At 36.8% G+C, this 19,396-nt stretch overlaps 1 protein-coding gene across 9 annotated transcripts in view; it reads left to right on the forward strand.

Annotated features, from left to right (window-relative positions):
• The window catches only part of LOC149578634 (oligopeptide transporter 3-like), a 264,855-nt gene extending 256,900 nt beyond the window's left edge, over positions 1 to 7,955 (forward strand). Inside the window, exons 1-7 of one of the 9 annotated variants that reach the window (XM_089830475.1) lie at positions 322 to 718; positions 2,340 to 2,846; positions 3,438 to 3,535; positions 5,214 to 5,783; positions 5,872 to 6,124; positions 6,786 to 6,968; positions 7,056 to 7,955. In XM_089830475.1, coding sequence (XP_089686601.1) covers positions 2,361 to 2,846; positions 3,438 to 3,535; positions 5,214 to 5,783; positions 5,872 to 6,124; positions 6,786 to 6,968; positions 7,056 to 7,664 — 2,199 coding nt within the window. In that variant the 5' untranslated portion in view covers positions 322 to 718; positions 2,340 to 2,360 and the 3' untranslated portion in view covers positions 7,665 to 7,955. Of the gene's footprint in view, positions 1 to 321; positions 719 to 758; positions 1,281 to 2,336; positions 2,847 to 3,437; positions 3,536 to 5,213; positions 5,784 to 5,871; positions 6,125 to 6,785; positions 6,969 to 7,055 lie in introns of those variants that run through there. The other 8 variants (XM_089830481.1, XM_089830514.1, XM_089830511.1 and 5 more) reach the window with 8 other exon arrangements.
• Positions 7,956 to 19,396: the final 11,441 nt, after the last annotated feature.

The following is a 19,396-nucleotide window of genomic DNA, read 5'->3' on the forward strand; positions in this document are numbered from 1 at the left end:
GACTCACTGAGCACAACAGAAATCAAACTGTCTATGAAAGCATATTATTCTATTAAAGGATTTTTAATGTTGGAATCAGTTTTTGAGAATCTTGTCTGAAAAAGGTAATATTTTGAAACATTTCACTCATTTTTTGATTGGAAAAGAAGAGACTAAACAGGTAAACATATTTATCTGTCACCAGTATTTAACCATTTTCATATGGATGTATTTGGTAATGGCTAACTTACCAAGGGGAATTGATTTTTTTTTCAAACCTCCCCTTAGTAAGTTATCTAAATAACCGGCTGCATACTGTTGGTTTTTCCCGAAGAGGAGGGCAAATTAGGACTTGGTTGACCCCTATTAATAGATTCGAACAGGTTGCTCGCTCAAACCCCGTTTAGTAGGGCTGCAATTCAAACCTATGACATCAAATTTCCACTGTCTGTTCTATTTCTCCTGCAAATTTAGAAAGTTGGAAAAGTATGACAGACACACAGAGGAATGCATTGATGCAAACGAAGCATAATGTAGCACGTTCATGGCTCGTGCCCGCCGCATTCCTCCACACGCCGGTTTCACCGTTGAGACCCTCTCTAAATCCGCTAACCTAGGCAATCATGGAAAGAGACCAATATAAAATGCAATGCACCCACATCCTCGTTCTCTCACATAACCGCAGCCACATATTTTCTTCTCAGAATCCAGGACTCTTTGGCCTTCATTCCTCCTCCAGGTATGCAAATTGTCTATTTCCTTCGCATTTGTTCCCTCTCATCTTTCATTGATCAAGTCAAGTTTTATCATTCCAACTTTCAAATTCGCAGTCACAATTTTTTTCCCGCAGTACCCCACACATTCTCTCACTACGGACCTGTTTTCCTTGTCGGATTGTGGCCTAAAATATCTTAAATTCGTTGTTTCAGAGCCTGCCTTGTTGACCTCCTGTAGTTTATGACTGGTACCTTTCACAATTTACAAGGAAGTTGGGGAGTGTTTCCTTTTATCGTAATGCTCCGATTTAACCCTTAATCATTTAAGCTGTAAACCAATATTAGGTCACAGGACCTTGTTAAGAAGCAGCTTAAAACATATTTTACATTATTGCTGGAGCTAGCTTTTAATTCCTGTGTTTGTTTATTACTGATAATTTGCACTATCGAAGCTAAATCAGTATATAATAACAACGTATAGCTTATCTAATATACAAAAGCATGCACCACCTCGGACTCAGAGGCCAGTCCTGCTGCTCTGCCTCTGAGCTACTGGCTCCTGACAGAGGTTGATTTTCATGGTGGGTGAGTTAATATACATGCACTGTGATTTAGTGAATTCACTGGGCATGATATCATGTTAATTGCACATTGTTTTATGTATGTGACACCTGCAGGGTTGAATTATGTTCACCCTGTGGTTTGTTGACATCTTGTAGCTAATTATATCACTAAAACAGTGGATCAGTAAAGTAGCACAGATCCTAGGGCCTTCAATTAATATTTGGGGTTGGTTTGCTCACGACCCGAAATGGGTTTTCCTTTTCGTGTAACGTGGGATAACCTTCCAAATGTCTATTCAGAATAATTTATTCTGACTCTAATTGGCCTAATCCCTTTTGATAGCATATTTTGTTCAAGCTTGTATTGCCAAACGGGGTTTGAATCTAGGTCATTGTTGATTCGATTACTAGTCAGATCACAGTTTATTTTTGTGCAAGCTTGTACTGCCAAACGGGATTTGAATCTAGATCATTGTTGATTCGATTACTAGTCAGATTACAGTTTCGTTCTGAAGAATCGTACAGTTTGATCTTGCGTAAGAGTTTGTATGAAGCTCGAGCCCTTTTTTATGGGCATCAGTTGAGTACGTTTTGATGGATATAGGAGGCCTTTGGTCTGGGTCATTTCTATAGGCATTACTTTCTGGCAGCTGAGTTGAATTTGAGCATCACTTATTTTATGAGATTTTACCTTGGGTATTATATTGAATAATTGTCTGAATTGGTCTATAATACCGTTTTGATTTTCAATTGTTCGAGTTATGTTATGCTCCCCTGTTTCTATGAAATGTTTGGGTTATTATGATTTCGTCAATAGGGATTTTATAGACTTATATCTTAATTCGACAGAAACTGCCACCCTTCTTGTTTTGGTTTCAAATAGTTTTTTTGTAGCAAGCCAGATTAAGGTTTCGTACATAGTAATTTATAATTATTCATGTTTTTTCGCCGGACAGTATTATCTAATCCAGATTGTCACATATGTAGCTTTATCCATTGGATTATCCGGTTCATTTTGTTTTAGCTGTTGAAATTATTTATTTTGTTTTAGCTGTTGAAATTGTGTATCGAGTTGAAGCAGGATACAGTGTGACCAGGCACAATGAACAAAGAAGTGATGGATCCCGAGCCAGAGGAGAAAGAGGTGAAGGATCAATCTCCAATAGAAGAAGTGGCACTGGTGGTGCCTGTTACTGACGACCCAACTTTGCCTGTATTTACATTCCGTGTATGGACACTGGGTTCTTTTGCATGTGTAGTGCTCATGTTTTTGAACACCTTCTTCACCTACAGAACACAGCCCTTAGTCATATCTGCTATTTTAGCCCAGATTTTGGCCTTGCCACTCGGAAGATTTATGGCAGCAGTCCTTCCCACCAGGGAAATGCAGATTTTCGGATATAAGTACAGCCTGAATCCTGGCCCCTTCAATATTAAAGAGCATGTACTCATAACAATCTTTGCCAGCAACGCAGTTTCAGGTGGGGGTGGAGATGCATATTCAACCGGGGCAATCACTGTCATGAAAGCTTATTACAAGCAAACTATCAGCTTCGTTGCAGCTCTCATCATCGTAATCTCATCACAGGCAAGATTTCATACACCCCATCTCATATTTTGGTGTATTAATGCTTTGTGCAGATGATTGGATCAATCAGTCTTGCGTGAATTTGAAATGTTCGTGTAAACTGGATTTGAGGTCCTTGAAAATGGTATACAAAGTGCCTGAGCATAAAGCTACTTACATATCAATATGAGATTTAGTCACTGCATGCATGGAAAGAATTCTTGAGTTCAGTTCTCATGCATTTGCAGTGTGTAACATTGGAGAGGGACCATTTGGCTCCTAGCTCAATAATTATAAACTGTTTATGAACAATTTGGGTCATCCCCAACAATGAATTGGCCGAGGGTGCATCCAATTATAAACTGTTTATGAACAATTTGGGTCATCCCCAACAATGAATTGACCGAGGGTGCATCCTGTTTAAACGCACAAATGAATTTCTAACAATTAGACTCACATTGTTATCTGATTAGAATCTCGGCCCATTTTACCTTATCTCTTGGTCTCAGTGATTATCAGTAACAGAAACTTTAGTCTTTTTGTTTTTGCACAAGTCTCGAGGCTCTCACTGACAAACGCATATATATTTTACCATTTTTATGGTACATACAGATCTTGGGATACGGTTGGGCCGGTGTGCTGAGAAAATATTTAGTTGAACCTGCAGACATGTGGTGGCCTTCCAATTTGGCGCAGGTCTCTCTCTTTAGGTAAGCTGATTCTGATGCCTTGTAATTTCCTCTTCCCCTCAATGGAACAAGAGAAAAAGTATTTTTGTTTAAATTTTCATATAAACATGGACTATAAGTTTCAATTAACGAAGGGAATACTAAATATTCCTTGAAAGCATGAACTCAGTTTAGACGAACAAGGTAGCAGCATCAAAATAGTCTGGATGGATGAAACTTATTCGGAGAAATGAGCCATACTAGAGCCAAAGACGGGCCAGTCACTAAGAGGGATGGGGCAGTTCAGTGGTAGAGCACACCAGCAGCAAATGTGAGGTCAAAGGTTCAATTCCTAGTCACTTGATGAAATTTCTAACATAGTATTAGAGTTTAGGCTGACAGAACCAGGTCAAAGTTCCAAGTATTCACACTTTGGTTTAAGTAAGAGGAGTGCTGGAAAATGTACCTCACAAGAACCAAAGATGGACCAGTCATCAAGAAAGTTGGTAGCTCAATTGTAGAGATCTTTATAAGAAAATAGGAGGTCCTAGGTTCAACAGTTTGCTGATTCTCTTTGCTGATTTATAAAAAGTCATATTCCATGGTGTTCCTAGATGGGGAAGGCAAGGGATGGCAGGGACGACAGTATATAAATTTTAACAAGCTCATAAATGATACTAGTAACCGTATTAATTAGTATAGCAATGGTTTCAAACATCAAAAGCATGGTCTATTAAATAGAAGTATCCAAACCAAAATGTCCCAAACATGTATCCACAAGTCTCAACTTTTAAACATCAAAATATAACAGACTACAGGCGCAGCCTACGAAACTCAGCTTCATTCTAGTTATCAATATCCAAAAACTTAGAATCATTTTATCACTATCTTCCTCTGGCTGAAGTGGATCATCCAATGGTAATCCAACCAGTCCTATTGCACCTCCTTATCTATCTGCCTAACATCTTCAAACCTTGTGGCCCCCAACCAAACCAAATTTTAAAAAATTAGAGAAAAAAGTTAATTTGGTTTTTAATGCCAAAAAATTATTCAAATGTGTAGGAGACACCTTTTAATTTTGGGAACAGATAGGAGGCTTTTGGCACATTCCCTAGGCCTAGGCATCCCCAAATGCAAGGAGACGTTTCCTGCCATTTCCTGCAATTTTTTGAAATTGGGAATGGCTGCGGATGTTTATTTTCATCCCCCTGTCCCCGAAATATAGGGTGGGGACGATTCGCTTGGAGATCGGAGACGTGTTCTTGTATAATATAGATAAAAAGTTTAACTCAACGTAAACACATATGCTAACTCTGACATGCAGGCATAAAATGTTAATATTCATTGTAGCTGGAATAAAATGCTTTATCTGCATCTGATAGTGAGAATAATTTCGCTAGCATTTAATCGAAATTCACTTTGTATTACTTCCTGTTGGCTAGTAAAGCATTATCATCCAAATCCTTAGTCAAGTTCAATTTTTTATTTATTTAAAGGATTTATTATCTACTGTGATTAATAATATCGATTAGGGGAATACAGAATTCCTTTCCACCTGAAAGTTTTATCAAATCCTTGATTAAAATAGGAGTTAAGCTTAATCTTATTAATTATATGATTTCAAGTTTCCATTCTACCCCTTTAAAAAAATTTCCGTCATTGTCACATGGATGTAATCCATTAGCATCTGTCTGATACTACCTGTTTGAATGTGAATCAGGGCTCTTCATGAAAAGGACAACTCTGGGAAGAGACTGACACGCATGCAATTCTTCCTGATATGTACATTGTCCAGCTTTGCATATTACACATTACCTGGATACATGTTCACTATCTTGACATTTTTCTCATGGGTTTGTTGGATCTGGCCGCACAATATTACTGCACAACAAATTGGATCAGGGTATAAGGGTTTGGGTGTTGGAGCCTTATCCTTTGATTGGGCTGGAATTTCAGCATATCATGGAAGTCCACTTGTGACACCATGGTTTTCAATCTTGAATGTTGCTGTTGGGTTTATAATGTTTATTTACATAATTATTCCTATATGTTACTGGAAATATAACGTGTTTGATTCGAGAACATATCCAATCTTCTCTAATCAGTTGTTTAAATCTAATGGTCAAAAATATGATACCACAAAGATCTTGACACGGGGTAATGAATTGGATATTGGGGCCTATGATGACTATGGAAAGCTATATCTCAGCCCTCTTTTTGCACTGTCGATTGGGTCTGGTTTTGCAAGGATTGCAGCAACAATTACCCATGTGCTCCTCTTTAATGGACGGTGAGTCCCATTTGCTTGTTTCTATTCCTCACAGGAGTTTGGTGCCAGTCACTTGAACAATGACATTGAGTGATTCTTGTGTCTACAGTGACATGTTTAAGCGGAGCAGATCTGCTATAAATGCTAAATTGGATGTACATGGACACATGATGAAGCAGTACAAGGAAGTCCCAGAGTGGTGGTTCCTTATTTTGTTGGCCGGTAGCATGGCATTCTCTATTTTACTGTCATTTGTATGGAAACATGAAGTTCAAATTGCATGGTGGGGCATGATCCTGGCCTGTGCACTCTCATGGTTCATAACTCTGCCAATCGGAGTGATTCAAGCTACTACCAACCAGGTTTGATGTGTTCCGTTCCTTATTAAATAGTGATTGTTGATATACGTTGTTAAAAAATGTTCTCTTTTCAATGCAAGTTCTCTCAACAGGCTTACTTAAAGCATAATAGCATCATTAGTGAGTAAGTTTCCATAATCCATAAGAATATTTCAGTTGTACTTCTGGATTTGATTGTGTAAAGATTGTTTCTTCAATGTTTTGGATCACAATCTGTGATTCATCATCAGGATGAAACAGAGAAAGCAAAAGGAGAAAATGTGATCCAAAATGTCGATGAATAAATCTTTACACAATCGAATCTAGAAGCACAACTGACATAATAGCATCTTCAAATGTTGTAGCGTTTGACCTCCGGTCACATAAGATTTTGCATCCTCCCAGCTGTATCACCATTCCATTGTTCCCTGCCTTGTTTTGAGTCTAGGAACACAGCTCATCCAATGCAGAAAAATCCCAGCAGCATATAAATGTTTCTATGTATCTCAGCACATTTGCTTTTCATGGTTTTCCTTTGCAATAACTCTTAACCAGTATGAAGCTAATTAAAACTCCAAGTTTGTGAATTTATTATTTAGTTTTAAAAGCGGGACAGATTTGCCTTTACTCTTGTTGATCATCTATGGTAATGGAAATGTTTGTCTCATGTTATGCACGAAAACAGCAACCAGGTTATGACATTATAGCACAGTTCATGTTTGGTTATATTTTACCTGGGAAGCCGATAGCAAATCTACTTTTCAAGATCTATGGCAGGATCAGTAGCACACATGCTCTTAATTTTCTTCAAGACTTGAAGCTTGGCCAATACATGAAAATTCCTCCGCGTTGTATGTATACTGCTCAGGTATGGTTTCTATTGCTACTTTGATTTCAACTAATGCCAGTTCTAGCATTTCAAAATAGGGGATTCACTCTTTCTGTCTCCCTGCAGCTATTTTCTACAGTCTTGGCAGGACTAGTAAATCTTGCTACTGCATGGTGGATGCTGGAAACAATAGACAATATCTGTGACACCGATGTTTTGCCCGAAGACAGCAATTGGACATGTCCAAAGTACAGAGTCACTTTTGATGCATCTGTAATTTGGGGTCTTGTTGGTCCAGAGCGCCTCTTTGGGCAGAAAGGCCTGTACCGAAATCTGGTATGGCTTTTCTTGATTGGTGCACTTCTTCCTGTCCCAGTTTGGGTTCTAAGCAAACTATTTCCCGACAAAAAGTGGATTCCACTGATAAATTTACCAGTCATTACATATGGGTTTGCTGGCTTGCCTCCTGCCACGCCTGCCAACATTGCTTCCTGGATCATAACAGGTACCATCTTCAATTACTTTGTCTTCCGCTTCAGGAAGCAGTGGTGGACGCGATACAACTATGTTCTATCTGCAGCTCTGGATTGTGGTACAGCATTCATGGGTGTTCTATTGTACTTCGCACTTCAGAATCACAGTCTAAGCTGGTGGGGAACTGAGCTAGATCACTGCCCACTTGCTTCATGCCCAACTGCCCCTGGTGTTAATGTTACAGGCTGTCCAATTTTTTGATCATTGTGCTTTCTCTGTTGTATAGCTACATAATTATGTTGTGTGATCAAAAGGTAGAAGCTCTTACCAGACCGGTTTGTTTGCGGGACAAGTTTCCAGTAGCGTACTGGGCCCATGTCTCTGCAAGAAACGATTGCAGTATTATACTTGGACGATGTTTAGCACGAACTTTATTTCCAAGCAGAGAAACCTGATACTCTGCAATCATTTGAGCCTGTTCTCAAGTACAGTGGTTTTGTTTTATAGGCAAATATGATTAATAACTCCTTTCGATAGGCGATATTTTTGTTACCCTCTCTAAGTCAATGCTTGTACTCTGACAAAGGAAGCTCATGATGCAGGATAAATCTCGAAAGCTGTGAAAAACTTTACAAATCAAATTTTTTATAAATTAGAATAATAAAACATTCAAAACAAATAAGCATAAGTGCAAAGTGTGTGATCAAACTAGCATATTATAAATGTTCCATAAATTTAACTAAAATCAAAAAAGGGATAAGGGAAAAAATAGGAATGTACATAACAAATTTGAAACAAAAACAATCAAATTAGTGTAAATTATTTTAATTAAAAAATATTATTAAATTTTATTAAAATAAGTAAATTAACTTTTAAAAGTGGAAAATAGAGTTAAGAGACTTATTGAGTTGAAAATATGTTCATGATTGTGGAGGGGTTTACTATGATATTTGTAATGTGTAAAGATGTTTTGACAATGAATTATAAATTTTTTATAAATAATTTAATACATGTTCTTTTAAGAACTAATGTATTTTGGAAACTTGTTGAAGGTTATTTTCTTAAATCAAGTCCATAGATAAATTATAAGAATGATTTCAAAATAATAACCAGATAGACTAGTATGAACCATTATTTTCAAAACCAAAAATAGACGAATATGGAATAATATTTGCCAAAGAATTGGTGGTTGTCGACATTAAGTGGAAGATCGGTATATGTAATATGGTGAAATTATGGGATGACAATTGGCTTCTGTTTGCAATTTGAACAACTTTGAAGACTTGTATGCTTGGAAGAGAGAATGTGAAATTATATTTGAGACTTTTGTTGTTGACTATTGAGTTGGGAATGGTTAGGGTGGATCTTCTTGTTGTCTCTCCCCTTCTTCCCCCTTGATGTCTTCTCTCGGCTCGATTGTCCTCTCTCCTTGGACCTCAAATGAGTTAGTCTGGGATGCCCTCTGGCTCCTTTGTTTCCTCAGCCTACAATCTTCTACTTGCTACTCTTGACCCTCCTCCCTTTAGGGTTAAGGCCTAGATCCTTGGTATTCTTCCCAATTTTTTATTTTTATTTTTATTTTATAAATCCTCCTTTAGAATAGAATTCTCATTGTAGGCAATTTATGCAAGAGATGTTTCTACCTCCCCAATAGATGTGTTGTTTGTTGTATTAGTGTGGAATCTATGCATCACATTTTTATTCATTTCTCATATGTCAGGGATGTTTTCTCTCTCTTTCTTAACATATTCAATCTGGCTTGGTTCTCCTCTTCATCCATCTCTGATTACTTCATTCAATGGAGCCCCCTCCTCTCAACTCAAGAGATGGTGATCATTTTCCCTTTCTCATATTTTTTTGAGTATTTGGAAAGAGCAAAACAAAAGGATTTCTAAAGAAAAGCATTCTCCTTCTAAAGTTGTTTTCTTGAAGATTGAGCAGGCTATCTTGGAGAACTTTTATTGTTCTAGCCTTCATTCTATTTTTGTAGTGCCTACCCCTAGTTTACTTTTCATGTTATATTGTCGAATTCTTTTAGGTTAACTTTTATGGTTGTGTTATGATTTAGTGGTACTTGGTTACTTGATTTGATTGATACTATTTCATACCTAGATTATATATTTGATGAGCTACTTGATACTTAGTTATTTCATGTCTTCATGGTTATTCTTTTGATGATGATGTCTTGCATGTTCATATAGTGATTTTAGTTGTTTTACGATGATAGTTATATGGATAATTTATATATGTTTTTTTGTGATTACTTGTCCCATACTTGCATTTGTATGGTGTATGTGTGTGTTTTACTCTATGTTTGACATTTCTGATGTGGTTAAGGGAGGGAGTTGTAGTCACCTGCTAATTGGGATCTACATGATGTACCACTCCTTGCCATTGCCTGTTTAGTTTAGATATATATGCATATGTACATGTTCAATTTTTATGTAGATTATAGGTACCAGACAGTGACTTCCCTGAATTGTCAAGATGAGTGTGCCCTATCGTAGTATTTCAATGGTAAAGACGAGAGATAGTTCTTGAGTCCAAATCCTAACCTTGAGCCAATTGTCCTAGAATATAGGACAAATATTTGAGTTATGTACCCTTCCAAATTTGTCAAGTGACATGAATTCAAGATTTTGACCCTTGAGTTTGAATTCATACATTATCTTTTAGATGAGTTTTTCTTATTAAGTTTGTGAGTATGTTGTGAATTTTAGTTCTAATTAGATCAAATAAAGATAGTATTAAATGATTTAATTTAACAAAAAAATTATAAGAAAAAAATCAATTTTTAATTATATTTAATTAATTAAATAGAGGAAATAAATTTAAAGATTTAATTAAAAGTCCAAATTTGGTGTGATTATATTTATTTAATTTAATAATAATTAATTTTGAAGATTCATTTTAATAATGAACTCTAAATATTATTAGTAGTTAAATTAATAAATATACTTCTAGATAATTTATTATTTAATAAAAATAAAATGAGAATAATTTAAATAAAGTTTATTCTAATTTAAAAGCAAAAAATGTGAAATTAAATAAATTAAAATTAATAATAGAAGAAACTTTTTGCATGTTCGTAAAATCGACACCCTATGAGGAAAAAATTCTTTATGAGGAAATTAGAGCTCATTTCTCTATACACAAGTTTTGAGGAGCAATTCTTAGAAAGGGTTTCGGAACATGCGAATTTTTGCATTCTTGGAGCATTCGTCATGTTTAGCATCAGATTGTGGTAGGAATTCTGTTGAGATTATCACAGTAAATCCTTTTGAATTACCTTTCTCTCCTTTGTGCCTATTTATGGATCTTGTTTTGGAAATTGTAAATTTAGAAAATACTTCATGGGTAGGGTTTGAATCAAGAAAAGGATATTAATGAAATAAAAATTTAATGGTTGAAACTAGGTTCTCTGTGTGTGTGTGTGTGCATGTATGCGTGTGTGTATATTGCATGCGTGTATATTATTATTGCTACAATAATATTATTATTACTATAGTAATACAATTATATTACTGTGGCAATAATACTCCTTTTTTATGGCTATAAATTAAACTGTAAATAATTGTATGTACATTTTTTTAAAAATAAATATAAATTTTGGGTGGGTGGGTGGGTGGGTGGGGGCCATCACCCCCCACCCCCTTCTTCCCTTACCTCTGCATGTCGTGGTTGTCAAGGACCGCACATAGGCCTTGGGTTGTGATGGCCCACCCCTTAATTAGGGGTTCAACAATAAATTTTAAAATAGTTTTTTTTAATAAAAAAACTTTTTAAATATATATCATTAAATAAAATATTATTTATTTATATTAATTAAAATATTACATATAAATGTTATTTAGTTTAAATATATTTCGTTTATAGTTTATATAAGTAAAAATAATAATAGATTTAGTCTTTTAAGATATTATTTAATTAAATTTAATTATATTTGAATTTGTTATTATTGTCTGAATTTTTTTATTAAGAAAAATAGGTTTATAGGGATCCTGAAACCCAAAAGTTTTTACATAATATTAAATAAAGTCTAGACCCTATGAAACTGCATAAAAAAGCCAGAACAAAAGACAGGTCCGCGGCCAGGAAACAAAAGCCAAGAACAAAAGACTGGCCCATGACTAGGAGACAAAGTAATAGTAAACTAAATATAGTACAAAGCAAAAAACAAATCACTAGCAATTATTTCTCACTATCTGGATCCTACTAGTTTTGTGCTTCCTCATTGGTGCTCTGGATCTCTGCGCCCGCATGTTCTTGTTTTGAGTCATTGGTTCATTCCACCTAGCCCTTGGTCTCCTTCATCTCACCCTCGGTCTTCCTAAAGTCAAAACTGGCCTTCTCTCCCTTTTCCCCACCAATTCTTACATTTTTCAGCGATTCGCCCAAACTGTTGATGTTCTCGTTTAGAGTGTTTAGTGTTGCAATCACCTAATTAGCCATGTTTTGGTTCGATATCTCCATCTTTTCGACCCTTTTCTCAACCTGTGAGATACGATCCTCTTGGGTGGTAAGGTGACTCTGGTCACTACTCATCCTTTGGCCTTCCTCCAAGCTCCTTTTCTCCTTGAGCGCCTCAATCTCATGGAACAACCATTTGATAGACTAAAAACTGTCTATCATGTTGTTTTTGGCATCGTTGAGCAGATTGAGCCCAGTTTCCCTTGTATTATCAAAGATTGCCACCAGAGCAGGGTCTATGAGCTCATCAAAGTGGGCTTTTCCTTCTATATACTCAAGGACCTACAATTTCACTTTCTCCCTAACAATCCCCATCTTCATTGTTTGGGTGTTGAAATTTCTCCATGACCTCCTTTTGTCTTTCATAACTATCTCCCCACTATCTTCCACCATAGTATCCTTTATCTCTAGAGATGGAGAAATAGAAGGTAAGGGCCCCGAAGCTTGTGGGGTCTAGTCTTTTTTCTCTTTTGGCTGCAACTCCTCCTCAGCCTTTCTCTTTTTGGGGTTTCTTGACTAAATAGACATATCTTCTCCCATCTTCCCACTATCTTCCTCCTTCTTCTTTTCCTCTGACTCCATTTCCTCTTCCTCTTCATTATACTCCTCTTCCTCCTGTTTAACTGGGTTGGGGATTAATCCTCGAGGGCTCTTTCTGCTAGGAATAGAACTAGAGGGAGGAGGAATTTTCTCCCCCCCTTAGATTTCTTGTCTTTCAAGGAGGTGTTTTCATCCTCCTTCGAGTTGAGACTTTGAACATCTTTAGAGTCTGAGTAGTTCGAACTCCCCATAGCCTCTGAATCATCCCAAAAGTGGCCTAAAGGCTTCCCCCTCATTTGAGTCTTCAGATACTCATAAATCAACAAGAACAAGCCTTCATGCAAAGCTGGGTTTGTAGTGGGTTTTTTCTTAAAACCCTCAATGCCCTTACTCATTGAGGTAAATAGATAAAATGGAAGAGAAATTTTTATGCCATGCCTAAAATGATTTAACAGAAAAAATGGTGTGTTTTGACCTTGCCAAATCTGGTGTCCAAGGAAATGTATTTGATAACAACTCTTAAAACATACCTCCATAGCTTTTTAATCGACTCATCTCATAGTATGTCTCAACCTTTACTAAACACTTATGTTCTTCCTCATTCTTCACAAAATCTTTGACTGCATTGGTGAACATTTTCTTATCCCTGTAAAAAATTATCCCCTCCATGGGTATCTCCATGATCTGGGCTATCATTTTCGCATTGATTTGATGAGAAACCCCATCAATTTTGACACGACCATCCTTCTAGGTATTCACCGTGAGTTTGGTGATCTCCTTATCATAGCCATGGAGTTTCTCAATATACCTCACTATCCCTCCCTTCTCTAGCATATTCCAAACTTTTGTTCTTTTCTTCCATTTATTTGCCTCTCCAACCGGCTCCTTCCTGCTCCTCTCTCCAACCATCTTGAAATCTTGTTCAACAATCCTACACTCATAGACTTCGGCTTCCTGCAATTTTCAAATCCCTAAAACCTTCTTACATTTGGCAATTTTAATGGGGATACACAAATTGACTCATAAAATGTGCCACAAGTACATGAAATGATGGAGAGTAATTAACTTTCCATGATATTCATTAACATCTTGTCTTATTTGCACTGTAGCATAAATTTCCATAATTAATGCAAGATTGACTTCATACTTCCCTAGATACATTCCAAAATTATGATATCTTTCACAATCACCAAGAAGGTATCACCGTTATGCCATGTCATCGCCATGTTTTTGACCACCACCTCGTTCACAAACTAGTCCGTGGCTGAGTTGGCCTCTCTATACACATGGTTGACATGGACCCTTTTAAATTTTCCTAGGTCTGCTTGAGTCTCCTCCACAATATTTGCAATGGTCCAAGATGGCTTAATGCAACCTTTTATGCAATTTATTATATTTAAAGAATCTCCCTCTAGCCAAAGCTAGTTTTACAATATGACAGGTAGCCCTGGCTTCTGCAAAATGATTTGTCTAAACCCCTAAGGGATAAGAAAAAGCCACAACTCCCTTACCATGATGATTTCTAATAATTCCTCCACATCCAGCAGGGCTGAGATTTCCTTTCATTGCCTCATCGAAATTGGCTTTATGCCAATCTTCAAGGGGGAGAATCCACTTAACTTCCTGTCTTTTCCTCTCCCTGTCCTTTTTCTTTACTATATTGTTTCCTCCTTCTTCAATGTCTCCTCCCTTTCTAATGGTAAAATTCTCCTTCATGGTAGAAATTATTTTATCTGCAATAACAAAAGCAAGGGTTTCCCTATCTCTAAAAATATGATTATTCCTCTCTTTACATATTCCCCAACAAAAATGTGGAAAAGACCAGGAGCTTATCATCTGAGTCTTTATTCCTTTATACATACTAGTCCATTGCTCAAATAAATCCTGGACATTGGCCGATTTACACCAATAGAGACCATAGTCCTTGGTTATAAGGTCCCAAACCTTAGAGGAGTAGGGACAATGAATAAAAAGGTGGTTGGTTGTCTCCAAATCATTCTTGCAAAGACTACACCTATTAGGGATAATCTAACCCCGTTTAATCAAGTTATCCAGGATATAATTTTTTCTTGGAGAAGCAACTAGAAGAATATATTAATTTTTGGAGTAAGGCTAGTCATCCATGCCCTTGCCCAGATAGGTTGCTCCATCATATTCCATAGTGAGAAATAACCTGAAGCAACTAAGTATAAACCATCAGAATTATCTCCCCATATGATTTCATCCCTCTTATTATTAAGGATCATGACATTCAAAATAGTCATCAAAGGTTTAAGATCCTGGGAAACTAGTGAAAGGTCTTTCCATCCGTGGTCATCTTTATAGTCACTAACTTTCTGACCAAATCTTCAGACACATGTTTCAGCTCAAATTAAGGATGATCTATGAGAGGCCCTTGGCTTAACTAGTTGTCCTGCCAAAAAAAGGTACTATCCCCATTGCCAACTTTCCACTTTGCCTTTGATTTAGCCAAAGGTTTTGCTTTGAGAATCCCATTCCAAATAAAAGATCCATGGGGAAGTTTAGCTTCACTAAAAAAGAAGCTGAGAGACTACCTTCTCAAATACTTTTCCACCATGATATCCCGCCATTCTCCTGGACTTTGAAATATGTGCCATATCTGCTTCGCAAGTAAAGCATTGTTGAGATGTTTGATTTTTCTAATGCCTAGACCACCATAATGTTTAGGCAAGAAAACTTTGTCCCATGCTACAAGGTGATATCTCTTGTTTTCTTCAACTCTTGTCCACAAAAAGTCCCTTTAGATTTTCTCCATAGTATCATCATGCTTAGCTAGCATCCTAAAATGAATAAGTGCATAAGTTGGGAGATTCTGAAGAGTTGATTTCACCAACATACATTTACCTGCTTGACTAAGGGTAGCTCCTTTCCAACCAGCCAACTTCTTGGTAAATCTATCAATAATACCATTCCAAAAAGAATCTGGTGGTTTAGACCCTAGAGTCATACCAAGGTAAGAAGCTAGAACGGACCCCACACCACATCCCAGAATGCGAGCAATTTTTCTTTGTCTCTCAATTGGGGTATTTACAAAAAAGACTGAGCTTTTATCCCAGTTTATGGCCTATCCTGAACCCCTCATATAGGTATCTAGCAAACTCTTAAGCACCTTAACCTCATGAATTGTGGCTTCCCCACCCAGAATTGTATCGTCCAAAAATTTCTCATGGGTAAAGGTAATCTGTTTGGATGTTGGCTTTATACCATGCAAACTCTACTCCTATCTTTTCCTCTAGATCAATCTCCCAATACACTCTACCATTATAATGAATAGAATAGGGGATAAGGGATCACCCTGTCTAAGCCCTCTCGAGGGGAAAAAGAAGTTTGAGGGAGCTCCATTGATTAAAATAGCCAGAGAGGGAGAAGAGACTAGCTGAAGTATAAGTTTACAAACATGGGCATCAAAACCAAAAGTCTGGAGAACAACTTTCAAAAAATCCTAGTCTACCCTATCATAAGCTTTAGAAAGATCTAGCTTGAGAAAAAAACCTTCCCTTTTCCTAGCTTTCAAAGAGTGAATAATTTCATGAACCATCATAATAGAATCTAGGATCTGTCTCCCTAGGACAATGCCAATTTCTTGTGGGGAGATAATCAAGTGGAGAACACTGAGAATCCTAGTAGTCAAAGCTTTTGAAATGATTTTATAGAAAGAATTACATAGACTTATAGACCTAAACTTATCCATCATATTAGCCCCTGAAACTTTCAGGATTAACACCAAAAAAACAACATTGAGTTCCTTTAGAAGGTTTTTGGCCCAAAAAAATTCCTGTACCACTTTAACCACATCCCCTTTAACCACCTCCCAATATGTCTGGAAGAAGAAAGTCATAAATCCATCTGGCCCTGGAGCTTTGTCAATAAGGAGAGATAGTAGAGCTTGATAAATTTCCTGTGAGGAGGCAATTTCCTTTAGCATGGAGTTGTGATGCTCCTATAGCAAATTAGGAATTGAATACAAAATGTCCTCTTGGTCATTCAATGAGAGAGAAGAATCCTTGGAAAGGAGGGAAGAAAAGAAATGCACTGCTTCTTCCGCAATTTCATTCTCCTATGTCAACGAAAATTGCCCCCTCTTTATACTCAGAATCCTATTGTGAGCTTGATGTTTTAAGGTGGTCAGATGGAAGAACTTGGTATTCTGATCCCCCTCTTTAAGCCAATTGATTCTAGATCTTTCCCTCCAAAAGTACTCTTCTCTGCTAATTATATTGTGGAGTTTAGATAGGATAGCCCTTTCTTCAATCCTACTCTATTCATTGTATCCTTCTGTTGAATCCTTTCATGGACTATTCGAAGTTGATCTGTCTTCTCATTCTTCTCCTACAAGATGCGCCCAAAATCCGTCTTATTCTAGAATTTGATGTTTCTTTTCACATTTTTCAATTTCTGAGCTATCCTAAACATTGCTATACCTCCCACCTCTAGATTCCACCAAGAGGAAATTTTAGCTTCTAGATTAGGATGGGAAGTCCACAACTTCTCAAAATGGAAAGGGAAATTCCTTTTTGACCAATAGAGGGTTGAATGAAAGCGATATGGGTGAGTGATCTGACCCAACTCTGGGAAGCAGAGAAAGTCTGCACATATGGGTTTGCATCCAGTTTGGGGAAATGAGAACTCTATCCAAATGAACTCGGATGCAATCCACTCCAGTTCTCCTATTAGACCAAGTGAAGCATCCCCCCAAAAGGTCAACAACCAAAAAGGCTAGACTATTAATGAAATTAAAGAGGTCTAATTTTCTTTCCTGATCTGGGGCCAACCCTCCTGATTTCTCCTCATTTGAAAGAGGGGTGCACAATAGAATCAAGCATCTTGTTCCAAAAAACCTTTCTTTCCCTTTTAGTATTAGGAGCACACACATTTAGAATGAACCAGGACTCACCACTATACACATTAGAGGCCTTACAGAGGAGAGCATTACCTTCATTAAGAATGGTGGAGATCTGGTAAACCTTCTTTTTAAAAAGTATCAAAACTCCCCCTGCAACACCTTTTGAATCTGTAGCTTCACTATTCATATTGCTTTGAAAGATAATTTACCTACCACATCCTTTCTCATCTCTATTTCTTGAATCAGTAAAAAATCAGGTCTTTGATCTCTGATCATATTCTGGACTAACTCTTGTTTATGGGCACCATTTAGGTCCCTTATATTCCAAGATATTATCTTCATTTCTTTTTAACAAAACATTCCTTGATGGTTCTCTAGCTCCTGTCTACCAAGTTCTTTTTGGCCTCTTCTTGAATTGCCTGGCTCAAACTTCTTCTTACTAGTGACTTAGGTTTTAACTCGACATCTAGTTTGATCCTGCTTCTAGTAGTTGCAGGAGTCCGTGGAAGATGATCTCTATTTTGATTTTTCTTCTTTTTAATCAAGCTCCCCTTTACTTTGTTGTCTTGAGAAAAACCATTTATCCATTTCTCCAATTTAGATATCTTCTACAAGGAAGAGTTATTTATTAAATCTACCACCTTCTTCCTTAAATCATTGGGAGCTAAAATCTTCTCCAAAGAAGCCTTTGGGGGATCCAAAGAATTTTGAGTCTCAGCTTCCTTCTCCTGCCCTGCATGGCTAACCTCTTCTTCTTTATTTTCTTCACTTTGTTTAAGAAAAGAGTCATTAGGATTTCCCCCTATAGACACCTAAAAATCATTTAGAAAATAAAGTATTTTTATTTTCTGAAAAAGTCCCTGATGACATCATTATTAATTAATTAATTAATTATTTAATTAATTTATTTATTTTTATGTCATTAAATCCCTTTATCTTAATTAAAAATATTTAATTAAGGAATCCCTCCCAAAAATGTTTAAATCTTATTTAAACATTATTTCTTTATTTATTAATTATTTAATTAATAAATTGACCAAAAATCCTAAAATAAATAATTTATTTATTTTTTGCCCAAAACTTGGCCAATTTCCTTAAGACCACCAACCTCTTCCAAAATCTTCTAATCCTTCTTTAATTTTGATTAAAGGCTAATCCCATCATTTCCTACCCCTAATCCCAAATCAAAATATTTAATTAAGATTAAATATTAGTCCTCATATTTATTAATAATGTTTTAATGAATATCTCCTCAACCCAAACCTTTAAGATAAATAAACTTTATTTATCCTCATCCTAGGAAGTTCTAGACTCTTCTAGAAAGTCTTCATCCTCATCCTAAGCCTATCTTTAATCCTCCATTTAGCCTAATCCACCGCATCCACCCATACTAACCAAGCTTAGCCACTAACTCACCCACCCTCATTAAATGCCATCCACTTGCCCATCTCTAACAAGCCTAATCTAATCTTAACCCAAGCCTAATCCAAACCTTAATCATTTTCACATTCCTAAGTCAAGCTTAAGACTTTCTTAATCCAACCCAAGTCAAAATATCTCAACTCTCTCACAAATATCCCAACCATAAAACTTTATGAAGCCCAAAAAGTCATAAATGACTCTTACAAGCCCATTCATTGCTCTTACAAGCCATTATGAGGGTCTTTATGAGCTTTTAGCCTCCTTTGTTGACCCCTCAACCCCTCTTGCTCTAACCAACGACCCTGTGACATGTGTCACTCCGTGATTGGCTGTAAGGAAGCACAATCCATGTGCTCTCCTCTCATGCAATCTGAGCCCTCCATAAGCTTTTCCCCATCCTTACATCTTAGCCCTCAAACCCTCAAGACCTTAGCCTATAAATTATATCCCCTCCCAAGCCATTTTATCACAATCCTTAAGCTAAAGTTACCATGTCAGTTTGAGAAGCCAAGTTCATACCATTTTCACATATCCACACCAAAAATCCTAAATCCATCTCCATTGAAGCATTTTGAAGCTTGAGCATACATCCCACATCCACATAATAGACATATCTCCAAATCAAGTGATCATCCTCATTGAGAGAGCCCATCCATGGCTCATATTCTCATTTGAGGACCTCACTTTGTCTATCTTA

The sequence above is a fragment of the Cupressus sempervirens genome, chromosome 1 (genome assembly GCF_028749045.1).
Source record: "Cupressus sempervirens isolate cs-2001-9-10 chromosome 1, ASM2874904v1, whole genome shotgun sequence".
Taxonomy (NCBI): Eukaryota; Viridiplantae; Streptophyta; class Pinopsida; order Cupressales; family Cupressaceae; genus Cupressus; species Cupressus sempervirens.